Source organism: Quercus lobata, chromosome 3 (assembly GCF_001633185.2).
Source record: "Quercus lobata isolate SW786 chromosome 3, ValleyOak3.0 Primary Assembly, whole genome shotgun sequence".
In the NCBI taxonomy this organism is placed as follows: Eukaryota; Viridiplantae; Streptophyta; class Magnoliopsida; order Fagales; family Fagaceae; genus Quercus; species Quercus lobata.
The window spans coordinates 73,892,058-73,912,192 of NC_044906.1; the positions used below are offsets into that span (position 1 = coordinate 73,892,058).

The following is a 20,135-nucleotide window of genomic DNA, read 5'->3' on the forward strand; positions in this document are numbered from 1 at the left end:
AATCGACAGCCGTGTCGGGGTAGAAAGTTGGAAAAGAGAGTGTGGAACAAAGCGTGTGTTATAACTCATGTTCAAAATAAAACAAGTTAAACTTTGAATATTCTATTCGGCTCAACTCGTTTGCAACCATGAAGGAGACCAATTTCTGAAAGTTATAGATTTGTTAAAACTTAGAAGATTTTCAACCCTGGTTAAAATTGCAAAAAATGAAACATGAAAACAAAACAAGTACAGATTTTTGGGGGATGCGAATCAATTTCTAAATCGTAGCCTGTCTTTTCTGTCATCCCCATAGCCAAAAAATGCCAAAGTTTTATCATAGGATATTGTTTGGGATACTATTTGTGTGGGCAAAATCGTGAGTATATATAAAGAATTTAAGATATAAAGTTTTTGGAGATTAGGGTCCCACTTATTGCTATCGGATCGTAGTGATAAGATAATCAGGACCGTCAACTTTATTCAGGAATTGTATAGTGATTCTTTTCTATAGCATAATTTGTTTTGGGTGCCCCCAAATATCGTCATCATGAGAAAAGAGAAGATAATATTAGCAAAAAGTGTTTTTGTCGTTTTTTATTTGGTGTCTTTTCTTAAACTTTTGGCTAAAATTGGAACAATTTTAAATACGATTGTGTCGGCATTTTTATAGGTGTCCGTTTAGGAATAACTTATTTAATTTTTATTAAAATTTTTTTATAAAAATATGTTAAAATATACTTTTACTTAAAAAAAAAGTAAAAAATAAAATGTGAAGATTTAAAAAACTATACTTAAAATCTTAAAAAAAAAAAAATTAACTTTTAAGCTAGTCCTAAACTAGTTTTAGAGTTCATTTGGGAACAGTTTATTTTGTTTTTTGCTAAAATTTTGTTGCTAAAAATATACTTGTACATTAAAATTTTTTGAAAAAGTGAAGTTTTAAAAATATATACATAAAAACTAAAAGCCAAAAATTAAAAGCTGAAGTTAATACCAACTTATAGTACATTAAAGACCAGAGTAAAATTCCCTTGTTAGTGCAGAGTTGCATCAAACTTTGGATGTAGCTAGTGAAAAGTGAGTAAGAATTATAACTTGATTGTTTGAATAAACTTTTTGTTGATTTGTTGAAGAGCACAATTGAAAGCTAAAAGCAAATCCAAGTGATTACAAACAATTGCTCTTGCAATAGACATAGTGTGTGTTTGGCAAGAATTAAAAAATCAATTTATATTACTATTTAACTTATCTTTGCTACTACAAAGGTTAGGCTCTTTTGTAGTTGTACTTTGATTATGTAATGTATTATAAATCCGGTTTAAAACACTATTATTATTTGCATGTGTATTCTAATAAGCATTATTGTTTACTAAAAAAAAACTTACTTTTGCTACTATTTATAAGCCCCATTGAACTTTTTGGTACTATTTATAAGTTTCATTGTACTATTTCTTCTAACTTTTACATTTATCTATAAAACTTTTAGCAAAATAAGCAGATCCCAAACAAACCCATAGGTAGATAGAAGCAAATGACTTGGTTGACAATTTTCTTACATATATAACTCCATGTCAGATTATTGCTTCTTCTTTTTGGTGACATGAGTTTCAAATACTATGAAAATTAATTTTGTCCATGAATTATTTTTCTTTTTGAGCAAATAGCAAGAACAAGAGAGCACAAGCTTACCAAGGATTCAAGGTTGCCTATGGATGAAGGAAAGCTATGAAACAGGTCCAACGGAGTTATAAATAGCAAGATTATTAACAACAGAATTAGCATTCGTATGGTAGGATTTATTTTCATGCTCATATAACCCATGAGTAGAGTAATATATATGCTGTTGACATAATGTATTCACAATAATTTTACAATAAATCCTAAGTGTTAAATTGTTATATAAACAAAGCTTATATGTTAAATTGTTATTGGTTCTAAGAGCATCCACAGCAGTGGAGCTAAAAATTTAGCTATTTGACACTACAAAAAGTTACTTTATCTATTTTACTTATACACATGTTACAGCAGTGGATCTATTTTAGTTTTCAATATAATAAAATAATATAAATATCATAATAAAATAAGATATCTGCTATAATAAAATAATATATCTACTATACACAACTATCACAACCACACACACAAACAGGCTGGAGAATAAAAAATTATTATTATTTTAGCTCTCAGCTACAGTGCACAGCTATAGATAGCAATGCACTGTAGCAATGAAGGTAAAAAATATACTTTTAGCTCCACTATTGTATGGTTGATTTTTGTGTTTTGGTGGAGCTAAAATAGCTATATAGCTATTTAACTCCACTGCTACAGGTGCTCTAATTTGGATCTGTTAGTAACACAATCTTTTTATTCACCATTAATAACTTAGATTATTAACATCCGGGAATTGAAAAAAAAGTATCTATTTTACATCCTCAAAATCTACTTTATCTATTTTACAATTTACCCAACATTACAGTTTTTATTTTTACATACAACTCATCAAAATAAGGACAAAACTTATGTCCAGTACTTTATGTGTTGTTCCTTCAATTTTCCTTTTAAGATTCTATCATATGGCTACTTAATTAAAAAATATACTTCCATCCCATGAGAAAAAAGCCACATGGCAGAAATTTAAGAGAGAAATCTAATGAATAACATCTAAATATTGTACCTAAGTCTTGCCCCTAAAATAATATAAATTATATCAGCAAGTAATATAAACAAATCAATTATACAGTGATGAGACAAAAGTGAAAGGAGAGAGACAATATTTGAGAATAAAAAACTTTTACAAACTAGTTACAGTGAAATTTTTTTGGATTTACACACTTGGGTAAAACATGTTTTTAGTTTGTGGGGGTGTAAAATAGCAACTTGGGGGGTTTTACACCCCCAATGTTAAGAGCATTTGTATCAATTCGTGCAAAATTTTCTATCTATTTTAGCATGATAACATACTTTTTCTATTTTACATACTCATTTTTCAAAACATCTTCCATCAGATTATCTATTTTACACTACATATTATTAAAATATCAATTTTTCTTATTTTTAAAATTATTTCTCTTTCTTCATACACAACAACTACCATCCATTCTTTTTCTTCATCCTTGAGATATGCAAAGAAATTAAAAAATATATAAAAAAAAACTAAATAGAAAATGAATAAAATCAGTGTAAATTTACATGGTTATTATAGCAAATTTACAAAATTATACACAGACTGATGTGGGTTATTTTTAGGCAAAATTATAAATTTTACTTATTTTTTAATTATACACGGACTAGTGTGAATGTTCAAATGCTTACAAACTAGGTTTTATTGTAAAATTTATGTAAAAAAAAATGTGACGTATTGATTTTATATACTCTTGATTTTTTTTTTTCGTTGAATAAAAAATAAATATTTTTGTGTGGACTCATAAACCCCAACTTGCATGGTATGAAACAGTATAATAAGTGTGCGTTTGGCTCTAGTTTAAAAAATCAGTTTATTTTACTATTTAACTTATTTTTACTACTATTTATGAGTTTCACTATACTTTTTGGTATTATTCATGGGTCTTATTATACTATTTCAGCTAATTTTTACATTTGTCTACAATATTTTTAGTAAAAAAATTTTAATTTTAACAAAATAAACAGATTTCAAATAGATCCGAGCTCCCATCGTCAAGACGCACGTATATACTCTTGAATCAAAAGCCTATATATGTCTTTAAAAAAAAAAAGGTGGAAAGCATATTTTAGTCCTTACGTTTTCAGGCTATTTCCATTTTAGTCCATACATTTTATTTTTACAGCTTTTAGTTCCTATCCTGAAAAACGCTTCCCGTTTTGGTCTCTGCCGTTACATCAAAAACAGAGAAAGCTGACGTGGCAAACGGCAGGAATAAATAATACTAAATTAATGTCCACGTGGCCTAAATTAATAATAAAAAAATGTTTTTTGGCATTAAAAAATGCCATGTCAACATCCAAATTAAAAAAATTAATTTATTAATTTTAACTAAATAAAAAAATTAAAAACAGAATTACAAATTAAAAATCATATGAATTGAGATCTAAGTGTGTCTTGAACAAGAACAACAAGAACACAAACCCATAAATAAATAAATAAATAAAAAAAAAAAAAACCACAGATTGGCCACAGATCCTCAACAAACCCCAAAAAAAACCCGGATCCTCTATACTTCTCTCTTTCAGATCTGGATCAATAGACCACCCAATCACAGAGCGAGATCTTGGTGCAAAGCTCTTTGGGACTAAGATTGTAAGATCAATCCACATTAGCAAACTCTTTGAGATGCTTCAACCCAACCTTGCTGAGCTTCTTCGCCACCAAAACCGTTGGCTTCGTGTCCAAACAGCTAGAGGCTTTAACGATCACCACCAAGGGCTTCAAGAATCGCCGGCTAGGACGGAGAGCTACAAAGAAAGTCAAGCTGAGTGACTGTTTGGAAGACAACGACAACGACGGCGTTGCAAAAAAATAAAGGATTTACTGATACTAAAGGATTGACCTTTGAGCTTGCTTTCGTTTGTTGGGTTTTATTTTCTTCTTCTTCACTATTTTCCTTTGTACGACGTTGTTTGTTTGTTGGGTCTTCAATGGCACATCTGGAAGGGAGTCCTAGCAACTTGTCGATTTCTCAAGCGGAAACGGGTAAGGAAGCTTTTTGGGTTAGCCGAGAAATTTGGAAAAAGAGAGTAGAAATGAAAGCATTCTCTGTTTGGTTGCCGAGAAAACGTAGGAAAATAATTTGAAAGTGAAAGTTTTGTTCTTTTCTTTATAGTAAAACCCTCTTTAAGCTTTGTAGAGTGAAGGTTTTGAATTCTCAGCTCACAAAAATAAATTGATGTTAGAAGTTGTAGCTTACTTCATTTGCCTATGTTTTCTTGCAACCAAACGAAGCAGAAACTTTCTCAGGAACAAAGATTTACTGGTTATTTTTTTATTTTTTTAATTTCTGGGTTTGTGTTCTTGTTCAAGACACACTTAGTCTCAATTCATATGATTTTTAGTTTTTAATTATGTTTTTAATTTTTTTATTTAGTTAAAATTAATAAATTAATTTTTTTAATTTAAATGCTGACATTGCATTTTTTATTATTAATTTAGGCCATGTTGATATTAATTTAGTATTATTTATTCTTGTTATTTGTCATGTCAGCTTTCTCAGTTTCTGATGTAACGACAAAGATCAAAATGGTAAGCATTTTTTAGAATAAGTACTAAAAATAATAAAAGTAAAATGTAAAAACTAAAATGAGAATAATCTAAAAATGTATGGACTAAAACGTACTTTCAGCTAAAAAAAAATATTATAAACAAGAATCGGAAAGTCAAGAAATGAGGAGGGACCCTTGGTAGGACATTAAATTTATGTAGTAATGAATGACATATATGATGGTGCAATATCCTTTTCCAAGGATTTGGGTGAAGCATGCATTGCAGAGTGCAGACTGAAGGAAGATACGATATCATATATCAGTGACCAATCCCATGCAGCAAGTTAATCACTGTGAGCAGTTCAGACGTGCAGCTAATAGGCCTAGCAATATACACAGCTTTTTTTCTTTTTCTTTTTTTAAGGGAGAGAGAGTCAGAAGCAAATCAATTCATAAACATCATATCTTTCGTAGATTTACATTACGTACACTTCTGGCTAGTGTTAATTAATTAAAGGGCATTGCAGATATAGTACGGCGCCGCATTACATGTCTGGGTCAATGCTCCCATGATAAAAAAAAATTATACAACTACGTAAAACATGCTGACTTTTGCCATAATTATTTACGTGAAAAATTACAAGCGGTGGAGAGAAAAAAAAAACTCTTGGACTTAGTCCAACCTGCCCATGTTTTTCATTCATCGAGGTAAAGAGTTAATTACATGTTCCCCCTGAATTTGAGTTCGCACAATTTTTTATTGATACTTTACATGCACATTGAATGTTTACCGAGGAGAGATTCCAAGTTTTATACTCTCTCTCTCCCGAGGAGAGATTCTAAGTTTTATACTCTCTCTCATGGTAAGAGCGTTCACATCAATAAATGTAAAACTTTGCAAAATATAAAAAACAACAAATTTTATATATTTTGTTTTAAAAATCTTTCACATCAATTTTTTTAAAATTGTATATATTTACAGATTTGCTATAGCATAACTATGTATATATGAATGGTTACTGTAGCCGTGTATACTATTATTTTATTAATTTTACATTTTACACAATTTTTTTCTCTATCTTCTCTGTGTAAAACGAACTGACTTCTCCTCTTCTCATCTTCTTTTTCCTCATATACACACAAACACAAACACAAACACATACAAACATATCCACACAAACAAATCAACACAGAGATACACAAACACACCCATGCGGACAAACCAACAAAGAGACAGATTGGTGCTGGTGTTAATCGCTTGTGGATCGGTGGATTGACGGAATCCATGCTTGTGGGTTTTGATTCTTGTGGTGTTGGTGGTGCTAGATTAGAGTTCATGGGTCGACGAAAATGGGTCAAGATACTTGTGGATCGGTGCTTGGGGGTCGACGAGAGTGGGTTTTAATGCTTGTGGATCGGTGCTTATGGGTCAACTGAGTCCATGCTTGTGGGTTTTGATTTTTGTGGTTCTTATGGTGGAGATTGGTGCTTGTGATGGATAAATGATTTGACCATGAGAGGAAAAAGAAGAAGAAGATGCTTGTGGAGGGAGGTGATATGACCGTGACCTTGAAAGGAAGAAGGAGGAGTTTACCGTGAAAAGAAGAAGAAAGAAGTAGAAGAAGGACGAAGATTGGTCTGAGAGATGAGATAAGGACAAAGAAAAAAAAAAAGATAAGTACAAAAAGAAAAGATAAAAAGATAGGGACAAAATAAAAAAATAAAATAAAAATTATTAAAAAATAAAAAATTATTATTATTTAAATAGAGGGAATTATAAAATAGATAAACTGATGTGAGCGCTTTGGAAAAGTGGCAGTGTAAAATAGAAAAAAAGTAGGTTTTTAGTGTAAAATAAACGGAAAAATTTGGCCTAACTAATGCAATTGCTCTAATAGGTATAAAATCTATGTTCAGTGGCAGCTCTAGGAATTGTTGTTAGGGTGGTCACTAAGAAATTTAAATTATCATAATATTTTTCTTGGTACCTATAGGGTCATAATTTGGGGTCCAAGTCCAAAATGTATGGAGTCTTGGTCCAATGAGCCTACTACAATTAATTTGTAGAGAATGGGTTGGAAACTCGGGCATTAGCGAGTCAGACGAGCAACCCACATGTCTAAGTGATAAAGAAAAAAAGATAACATCAGTTTACTAGGGAGAGTCGACCTCGGATTTTATCCGAGGAGGAGGTTGATTCTTAATATGTTGTTCGCCCTCCTTTGTTACCAGTCCGCTCCCCTCTCGTTCTCACCCTCTCCTCTATTTTATATTATCTTCCTCCAATCTCCACCGCCCACGGGTAGATTTAGATTTTATGGTGCTGATACTTATCCCATCAGCCCCTCTCCAAAGTCGTTAGGAGTGGTTGTAAAAGCTGGAAAACAGGGTTCAGTTAGTTGCAGAACACTTAATGCATTGGCAGCAGCTTTCTCTTAGATATTTCCATGCCTCTCTTTGTCCTTCTTTTTCTTAATACTTATCCTCTTTTGTGGAGTGGTCTGATGCGTCACTTTTAGATGGTTGACCGTCCCCTTTCTCCTCGGCCTGGCCTGTCCGAGGAGGAGTTCTTCCTTGGGTTGTGCCCCTAGCCCAACATATACATTGGTATGGGCTTCCTGCTTTATCTCCCCCACATTAGCCCCTTGGAATTCTTCTTTTCTTCTTCCTAGGAGGAAAGGAGGATCTCGATGTGATAAAAACTCTTTTGCGCCTATTTTACCCCATTTCTGACAACAAGATTATTTCTTAATTTACCCAGGTTACGTTCCTAATGTTTCGGTACACGAGGCGTGCCTCCATTAAGGTCCTTACGAAGTGACGTAGATCCAACGGTTTAAAGACTTCTTTGGAAATTGTGCGGGATTTATTTTCACCTATAACTCTCTCTTTGAAACTTGGGCAAATTTATTTCCACCAGATTTCGTCTTCTATATAAGACCCTTTTGGGGGAATCATTCTTCCTCATTTACAGATCTTTGAGTTCTACAGGAACCTCAAGTTCTTAATCCTTTAGGCATTCCCAAGGATCCCATCAAGGATGGTGATCACAGTCTAGGGAATGAGGTGGCCAAGGATAAAAGAGAGGGTAAGAAAGTTAAGCCCTCCTCAGAAATCAAGGATGTCGCCAAGATCCAGGATAACGCAGCTAAGGCAAGGGAAGCAGGCCAAAGACGTTCCTTCCTTTCAACCGAGCAAGAAAGAAATATCTCCCCCTTCAGTCAAGATCCGAAACAGGTGTAGATTGCGTCAGATTTTTGGTGCAACAAAGTTTAGGTCCCACCCGTTTCTTAGCCTTGATAGCAGAACATCTTGTAGTTAGGAGAAGAGGGGTCCATCAAGCGTTCCCACCTCTTCCTCTTTCTCATCGCCGGTACCATTTATACTGGCTCTTCTTTCTCATCGCCGGTACCATCCATACTGGCTCTTCTTTCTCATCGCTGGTACCATCCATACTAGCTCTTCTTTCTCATTGCTGGTACCATCCATGCTGGCTTGGTTGCTGCTAGAACAAGATTGTGGATCTACCATTCCCATGAGTTTTTTCTTCTATAGTTAGCTTTTGAAACAAGTTTGCCTAAGCCATTTTGTATATGATGTACTTTCCCTTTATTTAATAAAAAGGAACTGCATTTTTACTCCATGAATCTTTCCTTTTTGCAATAACTGTTTCATGAGTGGGCGCGTTAGTATTTTTCCTTCAAATAGGACTTAGCATTGATGCTGTTAATGGTAATGAAAAGTTGTCATCCTGACTTTACTGAAACTAACAGTGACACTCGACTGCTAATTTTAGATAAGTTAACTATGTAGGACTAATCAGGAAAATAACCGCGTGCTCTATACTACGAACAGTGCGACCATCAAAGAATGTGGAATTTAAAGTAAGTGATTCAAAGGGACCATCATGTATTAAGGTTTCGTTCTACATTTATGATGATATTATAACGTTAATTTCCCCCCAGCATCTGGTCCGAGGACTCAGGCATGCGTTAGGTTCTGTTTAAGCACTTTATAGATACGTTATAGTGTTAATTTCCCCTAAGCATCTGGTCCGAGGACCCAAGCATGCGTTAGGTTCTGTTTAAGCACTTTATAGATACGTCATAGTGTTAATTTTCCTCAAACATCTGATCCGAGGATCCAAGCATGCATTAGGTTCTGTTTAAGCACTTTATAGATACATCATAGCCAGCCCCACTTCGGATCATCTTTGATTCGTAGTGCCATCAATATGCACTATTTTGTACAAAGGATTTCATGCAACGAGACCGTACTAACTAATTTCCATATACATCCTGTGCTTCTGTCATTTCATCTGGCAAGGGTTTAGCGGTCTTGGCCGCTGGGTCCTTGAGAAACTGGCCTTGATGTATATTTATTGTTGAAAGCCCCCAATATTGTTCCACACAGAGCAATTCTCCGCGTAGCATGCACCACAGCCAAAATGGTCTCTTCCACCAATGGTCGATACATCATTGCATTGCCTCGATATGTTGAGCGTTCAACTCGCTAAAACATCGGGTTCCCACAGACGGCGCCAATTGTAGGGTCATAATTTGGGGTCCAAGTCCAAAATGTATGGAGTCTTGGACCAATGAGCCCAATACAATTAATTTGTAGAGAATGGGTTGGAAACTCGAGCCTTAGCGAGTCAGACAAGCGACCCACATATCTAAGTGATAAAGAAAGAAAGATAACATCAGTTTACTAGGGAGAGTCATCCTCAGATTTTATCCGAGGAGGAGGTTGATTCTTAATATGTTGTTCGCCCTCCTTTGTTACCAATCCGCTCCCCTCTCGTTGTCACCCTCTCCTCTATTTTATACTATCTTCCTCCAATCTCTATCGTCCACGTGTAGATTTAGATTTTATGGTGTTGATACTTATCCCATTAGCCCCTCCCCAAAGTCGTTGGGAGTGGTTGTAAAGGCTGGAAAGTAGGGTTCAGTTAGTTGCAAAACACTTAATGCATTGGCATTAGCTTTCTCTTAGATATTTCCATACCTCTCTTTGTCCTTTTCTTTCTTAATACTTATCCTCTTTCGTGGAGTGGTCCGATGCGTCACTTTCAGATGGCTAACCGTCCCCTTTCTCCTCGGCCTGGCCTGTCCGAGGAGGAGTTCTTCCTTAGGCTAGGCCCCTGGCCCAACATATACATTGGTATGGGCTTCCCATTTTATATCCCCCACAGTACCATTTTTTTAAAGAAAAATAAAATTATAAATTATTTGTATTGAATAGGTTGAACGAGTTACAAATTTTATTATTTTGTTTTATAATAGGCTTTTCATTGAATTATTTTTTCACTTGTTGTTGTTTGGTTTGATCTTGTTTTTGTTTGGTTTAGGTTTGTTGTTATTTGAGCTAATCTTTATTGTTGTTATTTAAGCTTTATAAAAAACAGGGATTAAGAATTATGTTTGGAGGCAGAATTAGTTTTGGAGTAATGTTACATCCACAACATTTTTACAATAAATCTTAAGCAAAAAGCTGTTATTGGTGGGTAAAAAAATAATATTAGTATTTGGCCCAAATTAGAATCAGTAACAGCTTACTACATTAGATTTGTTCTAAAATTATTGTGAAAATATTGTGAATGTAGTAGCACTACTCTTATTTTTTTGAACCCAAACTTTTATAATTCTCAAGTTAGGGTGTTCAAAATTTTTATTAAGATGGTTATAGTAGGTTAGTTTAGCATACAATTTTTTTTTGGCAAGTTTATATATACATTTTTTTGTGTAGAGCCGCCACGGTCTATGTTATGTTAAAACTATATAAATATGTATATAATATTCAAATATATGAATTATCTTTCTTCTCTCTTATTTCGGCATTGTGATTGCCCAAAAAAAAAAAAAGTCTACTCTTATTTTTTTTAACACAAATTTTTGCAATTCTCAAGTTAGGGTTTTTAAAATTTTTATTAGGGTAGTCACAATCGGTTAGTTTAGTATATAATATTTTTTTGGCAAGTGTATATATGCATTTTTTTTCATGTAGAGCTGCCACTATCTATGTTAGGTTGAAACTATATAAATATGTATATAATATTCGGATATATGAATTATCTTTCTTCTCTCTTATTTTGGCATTGTGATTGCCCAAAAAAAAAAAAAAAAAAATTGTCTACACTTATTTTTTTTTAACCAAATTTTTGTAATTCTCAAGTTAGGGGGTTCAAAATTTTTATTATGGTGGTCACAATAGGTTAGTTTAGCATATAATATATTTTTTTGGCAAGTATATATATACATTTTTTTGCAAGTCAGGGTGGTCCTATGACCACCCTAGCTTGCATGTAGAGCTGTCACTGTCTATGTTAGGCTAAAACTATATAAATATGTATATAATATTTGGATATATGAATTATCCTTCTTCTCTCTTATTTTGGCATTGTGATTACCCCCAAAAAAAAAAAAATGTTTCCTCTCTCATCTCTCCTATTTCGGCACTTGCATTGTCATAATCTTCTTCTTCTTCTAGTTTTTTGTTTTTTTTTTTTTTTTCACTTTTTTTGGCAATGATATTACCATAATACAAATTTATTGGTCAATAGCAATTTTGGCAATACTATTGCCAAAATTACTTTTCTCTCTCCCCCCTCGTCATATCATTTATCTCTCATCTCTTTTACTTTTTCTCACGATTTCAACAATATTATTGCCAAAATTTATCTCTCTCCTCAAACGCCTAAATAACTTTGAACAATACACATCACAAATAAACTCTATTTTTATCAATATTTAGCAAAAAGACTCTATCATAAGCAGTGCCAAAATATAGTGAGTCATTTTAAAAGTAATAAGCAAATTTTTACAATTTAGTCCTAGAAGCAACTATCCCGAACTCTTTTCTTTTAGAAACGCACATAGACGAGAGAAAAAAAAAAGTTCTAACACAAAGACACACTATAAACTCTACTTAAAAGTTACAATAATTTTTAAAGGAGGGTAATGTAAGTTTTATACTATTATACACTACATACTATTTTAAGCAATTGATAGTCATAGAGCTTTTTTTTTTTTTTTTTTTTTTTTTTTAAGGGACATAGAGCTTTGTTTTATATTCATGAACCAATGTCATTGTTTTTTTTTTTTTTTTTTTTTTTTTTTTTTTTTTTTTTTTTTGGGTGAGGTTAGGTGAACCTAATGTCACCATGTGAGTATGTGAAGAAGTATCGAGTTGAAGAAAACGAAGAACAACTCCGTCTTAACCTCGACCTTATAGACGAGGTGAGGATGGATGCGAAACAGAGAACAGTTAGGTACAAAAATCTTATGGCAAGGCGATATGATGCCATGGTGAAACCCAGACGCTTCAACATTAGGGATCTCATCCTAAAGAGGGTTACCTTGGCAACAAGAAACCCGGCCTATGGGAAACTGGGGCCAAATTAGGAAGGACCTTATAGGGTTATCAACTGCAAGAGACAAGGATCCTACTACTTGGAAGCTTTGGATGGACAGAGGCTAGAACACCCTTGGAATGTTGAGCACCTAAGGAAGTACTATCAATAAATGCTAAATTTGGACGAAAGTGGCCACGGATGAGATTCATGGACGAGTGGAGTAATGTATTGTTTTCTCATGTTTGTTTGTTTACTATTACTATGTGTTTTAAGTATTTTAATAATCTCCTAGAAAGTGCATTAGTGTTTGACTTTTATGCTATTCATGGACGAGTTTGTGTGAGTATTTTTAATTCCCAAAAGGCACTAGCTCTCAAGTATGTGCCATAACTGTGGACGAATGTTTACATAGTATGGATTTCCAAATATATATATGATGTATTTCAAAGTATATGCATGATTGTGTGGGAATCCTCCATTTTTGCAATTTCATTCGGAACAATCCACAAACGACAAACAGCCAAAGACGAATAAAATCCTTGGACGCAAGGATATGCCATCTATAAGCTTTCCTCAAAATAAGGATAAAGCAAAGAAAATAAACCTAAGGTATATCCGTCTAAAGTTTAAGATGAGATGAAACCTAGGGAATAATTGTCTAAGACATAGACAAGTCTAACCAACCTAACAATCCACTGCATGGATAAGCAATTGTTGGGAACAATTTAGCTAGGGACAGACAAATGATCGTCCCCAAATTTGAATAACGAAAAAGCTAGCCAAAAGGAACGTCATTCATAGACGAGCTGCACTTGATGGCAAACATGGATTCATTTTACCCTATTTTGGGCGATGTAAACGAAAATTCGTCCACATGCTAAGGACAAGGTAAAATGTCCTAAGTGGACAGACCACACAACCATAGAAATAATATGGACGACATAAATGAAGTTTGTCCTTAGTCTTAAACACATTCAAACATGATGAAAAGTGAATATGAAAATTATTCATTCATTCATTCATAGAGTTCAAAGAAGGGTAGACAACTAACGTCCAAAAACCCTAAGTTATGTGAAAGACGATAGAACTAATTGTATGTAAAGCTCGTCCATAAACTTGGACGAGACAATTGTACTTGGGAAAAAAAAAAAAAAAAGAGAAGAGGAGCAAAGCCCAAAACAACTGGCACCTTTAATAAAATTAAACTAATAAATAACCTCATTTGGGTAAACTATTAGGGGCATTGCCTCCAGACTTGGGGTCGTCCTGAATAACTTCGTTGCTGGAGTCGTCCACTACGTTGACATCCTCAGAACTCGTCTGCAGCAAGGAGCTTTCTGTAGCAAGAGGAAGCTTGAAAGAGTCAAAGTTCAAGTCAGGAAATGCTTCCTTAGCATCAACACGGAAGTCCTCATAACCAGCAGCAAAGTGACTGTCTAGACGATTCTTGTACTCGGCAGACTTCTTGAAGGCAGATATGGCTTCCTGACGTGCTTTCTCCAAGGACGAGGCAAACCCAGAAACTTGTCCCTCCAAGTGAGCAATGCGAGTCTCTTTCTCGATGGCATCCATTTTGAGCTCCTCCACCTCGTTCTTCAGCTTCGTCTCACTTCCTTGCAGATGGTTGAAATCATCAGTCAATCTAATCACCTCCCCCTTTTTTAATAGAATTTCATTATTCAGCTCCTTAGCCTTTTCCTTAGTCGTCTTAGCCTCCGCACAGAGTTCCTTAGCCTGGCACGTCGCTGTATAAAACTTTGACATAGCCTATGTGTGGACGAAGGAAAGTTAGACATTTTATTTTGAAAACTTACTGAAAACACATGAGGACGAATGAAACTTATACCTTGAAGAGGTCATGGATACCAGAGCGTTCAAACTCCTTCACTGACATATTGTAGCATTCATTGACTTCATTATCAGTGATTATTCCTTTGAACGTCCTCCATACGTAGCTCTCGTCCAACACCAGGTTAGAAGGACGCTCAGATGGCTCTGACGAATGAGGCTTGCGAGGAGTCTTGGCTAGAGGGGGAGTAGGATCAGTCTGGATGGGATGAACTGTTTGAACGGGCTCCGCATCGACAGGAGGGTCGTCCAAGTCTACCGTTGGGGGTGTAAACTTGGAAACCTTGGGAAGAGAAGCCTTGCCAAGTTTTTGCTTCTTAGGGCCTGGACGACTTGGGAGGTCATCTAGATCCACAACACTGGATATAGACTTAAATTTCCTCTTTCCTGTCTTGATGGAAGTTTTCCGGACGACTGGCGGTGCGGTGACATCCTCGTCCCCATTGGTTATGGTTTTTTCCTTATTCTCCCTCATTGTAGTTATTCCTGCGATGAGAAAAATCAAGTTAAAAAAAAGAGAGAGAAAAGAGAAAAGGAAGTTAGAAAAATAGAATGGGTGATACTTACTTCGACGAGTGGTTTCCTCGTGACCAAGATTCTCAGCAGTAGGTACTGGGCCAAGTCCCCACGCAACTAGATGACTAAGAGTCACTAGATCGTGAAAAGTTCTCTCGAGGAAGGCACGAACTTGGTCAATTCGATCCAAGTAAAGTTTGTCCAAGCGTGGACGAACAACAGCTGTATCAATAAAGAAAAAGGGTTAAACGACTAAAAGTTAGAAAATATATAAAGAAAAAAGAAATAAAATGGAAAGGAAACATACCCTCAGGACGAAGTCAACCTAAAGGGCTAGTAAAAGGTGGGAAGGGGGCATTACCCACGTTAACTGAGTCCCCAGCCCAATTTCCAGAAATAATAAAAAATTATCTTTTCCAGAGCCTGTCAGATAAGCTATGACCCTTTATTAAACTATAGTAAGAGGCCCTGGACGAGAACTGGTAAAAACCAGCAGACTTCTTTATCTCTGAGGACTTATAACAGTAAAGGAACTCGTCCATTGTGATAGGACGGTCCCCTTCCAATGCCTCACGTCACAACACTTGTATGGCAACTACCGTCCTCCATCCATTGGGGTTGAGCTGGTTAGGTCCAATACCCAACCTATGGAGAAGACCTCTACAAAAAGAATTTAGAGGAAACCTAAGCCCAGCTAAGAGATAAGAGGTGTATACTCCTAAACCAGAAGAAGGAGAACAACACCATTCTCCTTCATGGGTAGACGAGGCTTAAACTCCTTAGGGATCTAGTATCAATCTACAAGGGTTTTCAACTTAGCCGCATCTAAAATGGACGCTACTTCAGGGGCACAACTATAAATAATATTTTCTTCCTCCTCCTCCTCGACTTGAGGAGGGCTAGGTGGCTGTTTGGACGAGCTAGCCACAGATCCAGAAGCCATCCTACGTTGTAATTCCTGGAATTCCTCGAAGGGAATACCAGGAACCCTAGACGAATAGTGCTCGTCTGAAGAATTACTACTAGCTATACTACTTTCGCTACTCTCATAACTACCCTCACTCCCAGAAGAATCGTCCTGATACTCGTCTATCCCCATCTCTAAACTACTACTAGACAAAGACATGACTGAAATGAAAAAAGATTAAGACGAAAACCTAAAGAGGAAGAGGAAATACCTAACAACTAGGAGGAGAGCTAAACGAGGCTCTTGGATGAGATGGCAAAAAAGAAATTGTAAGAAATGTGAGGGGCAGGGGAGGGAATGCACCTATTTATAGGGCCCAGAAATGGGGTCAACGAAGCGACGCCAACCATTCAGAAGAAGACGTGTGGCGGTCCCTGTGGAAAACACAATCGACGCCACAGGTCAACCAACGAAGTCGTGACACATGGCCCATATTCAAAAAAAAAAAAAAAAAAAAAAAAATTGGTCAGAACCACAAAGGTGCGCATTAAATCCCAATAATGTCTTTGGACGACCATTGGATGAGGGGGCAACTGATGGAATAGTGAAAATTACATCTCATGTTTGTCCATATGATTCGTCCATGAGCCTTGAGCCAAATGTTCAAATAGACCGTCTATGAGCAAAAGAGTCGTCCATGGGCAAAGCACATGGACGATCACATAACACTAGAGAAATCCTCAGGTGTAGACTTATTCATGTGTGTGGAGGATTTGAGCCACAATCTTGGAGCGATTACCAAACCCAAGTTCATCGCCACAAATTCCTCATAAGTACTTAACTTCTACAAGCGGTTGTAACTCCTATAGCCATTGAGGAAGTTATATCCGGACTCACTGATTTCCACAAATCTTGGGGAAGTTACTAAGCCAATAACCACTCCAAGATTCTCTATATAAGGACTGGTCTGAATCAAATCAAAGTAAGTGTGCATTCTGAGATTTTATGTCATGCCCCAAACCTGATACCCGGATTTATAACCATGATCGGCATGCTAATATCAAGCTTAAACATGATATTAACAAGAACCAACTTAACTTTTACAAAAGCTTACCTTTTTCTTTTCATTCTTGTTTCTTTACTTCTTGATATAATTTTTCACTTGATAGTCAGAGCATCTACATTGTACTCAAAATATAACATAATCCGCCAATTGTTCAAATTCGAAATTTCACATAATACATCTTTTAATACTTTAAGGTATACACTTTCATTAGATCCTAAAATACACAATGCTACAAATCTAAACATCATATTGCTAATTTAGGATCTATACATATAAAACTAAAACTAGCTCCTTCCAAACTCGACTAAAGCTCCCTCTGCTCCAAAATAAAACCTGCTAACTGAAAGAGTGGAAGGGGTGAGCTACACAGCTCAGTAAAGGTAAGATATATGAGAATTTAATAAGGATGCATGTAAATCGGATCATTTCATTCTACGAAGATTCGAATAGGAGAATAACTTTTCATGCATAGTATTTTATACTATTCATAATAATAACTTATACACTCTTCATAGGAAAATAATTGTTCTCCTTTTTCTTATCAGGTTAATATTACCAAAGCCTTTCTTCCTAAACTTCTTTCATTTCCTACAAAGTCGCCATATATATATTCTTATTACAAAATAATTATTTTAACTTAAATCAGATAATCGGCAACTTTGTATTAAACTAGAAACATCTTGACTCAGTAAGAAAACCTTTCTTTATAAACTTCTTCTCATAAAATATTATAACTTTCATGGTCATAAAACTTAATGTTTTATAAAAACAGATATCTGATAACTTTTAAACATAAACTTGTACTTTCATCAGAAGCTTTATATTTATAGCACAACAGAATTTCAGAAACTTTTATCTTTTAATGAACAGCTTTTCTTTTCATCATAAACTTCTTCTTGCCATGAGAGTTTTTACTTTTCACAATGCATTTAAACAAAATAATTCTCTCATGATTAATAACATAACATAGCTATTCATAACATATTGGTTAGTCCATATCTGATAAGTTTGTACTTATTTGGGAGGTTTCTAGCACTACGATGCAAGGCATCCAGCATTCCCCACAATGCTAGGTATTTCGGGATCACATCATAATACATATCTTCCAACCATGGGGGTAGGTTGGCTTCCCCCACAAGTTGGCCGTAACCAACAAGGGGCGGGTACAGCAGAGCCAATCCCACTTATAATGGCCAATCAGATAACGTTTTCCATGGAAAGCCAGTAATTAACCCTTACTGACAGAGTTTTGATCACCAGAGGACATAACCCGAAAACCTTTCATACTTATACATCATACTGAAATTTCTTATTTTGCATAAAATTTCATAATAATAGCATTTCCATTCCTTTCTTTAAACATCATGTTCATGGAAATTAGTAATGACATCAATATGCTTAAATCATATACATAAGGTTTCGAAAGTTCACGAACATATCTTTGTCAGAATAATGACTATATGCCATATCTCTAATCAAAAACCTTTTAATGCATAATATACTTTAAAATAACTTCATGACTTACCAAATACTCATATAACTTGTCCCTTACCTGAAAGCAGAGAAACTGAGAGCCTAAAGTCGAAGGAGCTTAGACTTGGATACTGGTAACACCTAAACCAAATATCAAAGCTTATTACTATCCATAATTCTTTATCATAAACTTACACATTCATCTCAAAGCCTATCTCTTAGAATCAAGGAAATCCTAATCCCACCTCAATGAGGTTCCCACAAACACAAAATACATTCATCATACAACATGTTGAACAAAACAGCTTCATAAATACAACCGTTGCATGGTTTAGAACCCCTCCTTTGAGTACTAAACCTCAAAAAAAGTTACAAAAATTAATATATGATCGAGACATACCAAAAGATAAGCATATTAAATTATAGCTCAAAACATTAACCCTAACTTTGAAATTAAATCCTCGAAGTCAGGTGTAGCATATGTTGTTCACTGCTCATTTCAGCAGCGTCTTCTCCATTTGTAAAATACAAATGGGTTATCCAAACACATCCAATTGTCATGAAATTTTACAGAACTACTCCCCTGTATGTCCAGTATATACCATAAAAATTTCGGAGTCAAAGAATAAACCCATGATTTACTAAAAATCACACAAGACAGTATACTCAATTCTGTCCTGACAGAATTTCTTGCAACTTACAAATTAAACCATTATTTTTTTGTTCATCCAAATGCTGTGAGACCACTTCCATAACAACCATGTGTATCTTAGAATTCATAAAAACTACTCCTAGCATCCTAATTCATAGAATATGATTTAATACATATTTTTCTTGTTGTAAACATCAAATCTGTCACAGAGACAGTTTCAGTACATATTCTTACAAAATCATCAACAAATAGTAATAGGCCTTAATTTCATTTGGGTATTTTTATACCTATAATACACATACTAAAATATTTATTAAATATTCAATAAACCATAATATCATCAAACCTTCAAATCACTAAAACAGAATCATAATTCAGCCTATAAAATCATGATAGAGGTTGAAGAAGTAGAAATAAATAAATGAAGTTTTGATTACTTACCCCCAACAATTTGAAGCTGAAATTTTAGTGTTAACCCTTTAATTTCTTCTTTAGAGAGAGATATTTTGTTTTGGTGAGAGAGGGAGGGCTGCCATATAAGAAGGGGGGATGAAAGAAACAAAGAACAAGGAAAAGAGTAGGGAAAGAAGGCTGGACTTTCTGTCTGGTGCAGCCAAGAAAATGAGATAAGGGGAAGACTTTTGGGGCAGCAAAAAGGGGATAAAAGATGGGGACTTTGGTGGAATATGTTTAGAGCTTAGGAAAAATTTCACCACCCACTTTTCCAATTTTCTTGCATTCACACTCACACCTTTCTACAAAAATAATTTCTTGCATTCACACTCACACTTTTCTACAAAAATAATATCACTTTGCATATACATACATATATATATATATATATATATATATCATTACCTTTATAAAGTTAAATCCATCACATTAAAAGAGCATATATGTTCTATAATATCACAATATCAAAACTTCGTGCACTTAAAAGTAATTAAGATAATGACATGCATATAAACCCATAAAATTAATTATGAAATTAGGTTCGGGTGTTACATTTTACTCCTAAAAAAGTTGGAACTCTATTCTTGTGAGAAACTAACTTAGTCATTGGAGGGTTTTTGGCTGGTCCACCCCGGGCCCCTTTGATAGTGTGTTCATCTTTGCAGGTCTTCACTACAACAAGTAGTCCCATTGAAGTCGAAACATTCAA

At 34.8% G+C, this 20,135-nt stretch overlaps 1 protein-coding gene and 1 long non-coding RNA gene across 2 annotated transcripts; both read right to left on the minus strand.

The window, feature by feature from the left end:
- Nucleotides 1-13,674: 13,674 nt before the first annotated feature.
- Nucleotides 13,675-15,687, minus strand: LOC115982978. Its single transcript, XM_031105747.1, has 4 exons — nt 15,183-15,687; nt 14,927-15,097; nt 14,358-14,845; nt 13,675-14,278 (listed from the first exon to the last, which is right to left on the minus strand). The coding sequence occupies exons 3-4, from the start codon at nt 14,832-14,834 to the stop codon at nt 13,730-13,732; spliced, it is 1,026 nt and encodes a 341-aa protein (XP_030961607.1). The 5' UTR covers nt 14,835-14,845; nt 14,927-15,097; nt 15,183-15,687; the 3' UTR covers nt 13,675-13,729.
- A 1,244-nt stretch (nt 15,688-16,931) lies between these two features.
- On the minus strand, nt 16,932-19,618 carry LOC115982025. Its single transcript, XR_004089499.1, has 3 exons — nt 19,415-19,618; nt 18,401-18,462; nt 16,932-17,188 (listed from the first exon to the last, which is right to left on the minus strand). It is a non-coding gene; the product is annotated as an uncharacterized LOC115982025 (long non-coding RNA).
- Nucleotides 19,619-20,135: the final 517 nt, after the last annotated feature.

What these genes read in the sequence shown, in the direction of transcription:
- LOC115982978 (XM_031105747.1), bottom strand. Translation starts at nt 14,834, where the DNA reads ATGAGGGAGAATAAGGAAAAAACCATAACCAATGGGGACGAGGATGTC. An exon ending in GTATCCATGACCTCTTCAAG is followed by an intron (nt 14,279 to 14,357) that starts GTATAAGTTTCA and finishes GTCCACACATAG; the next exon opens with GCTATGTCAAAGTTTTATAC.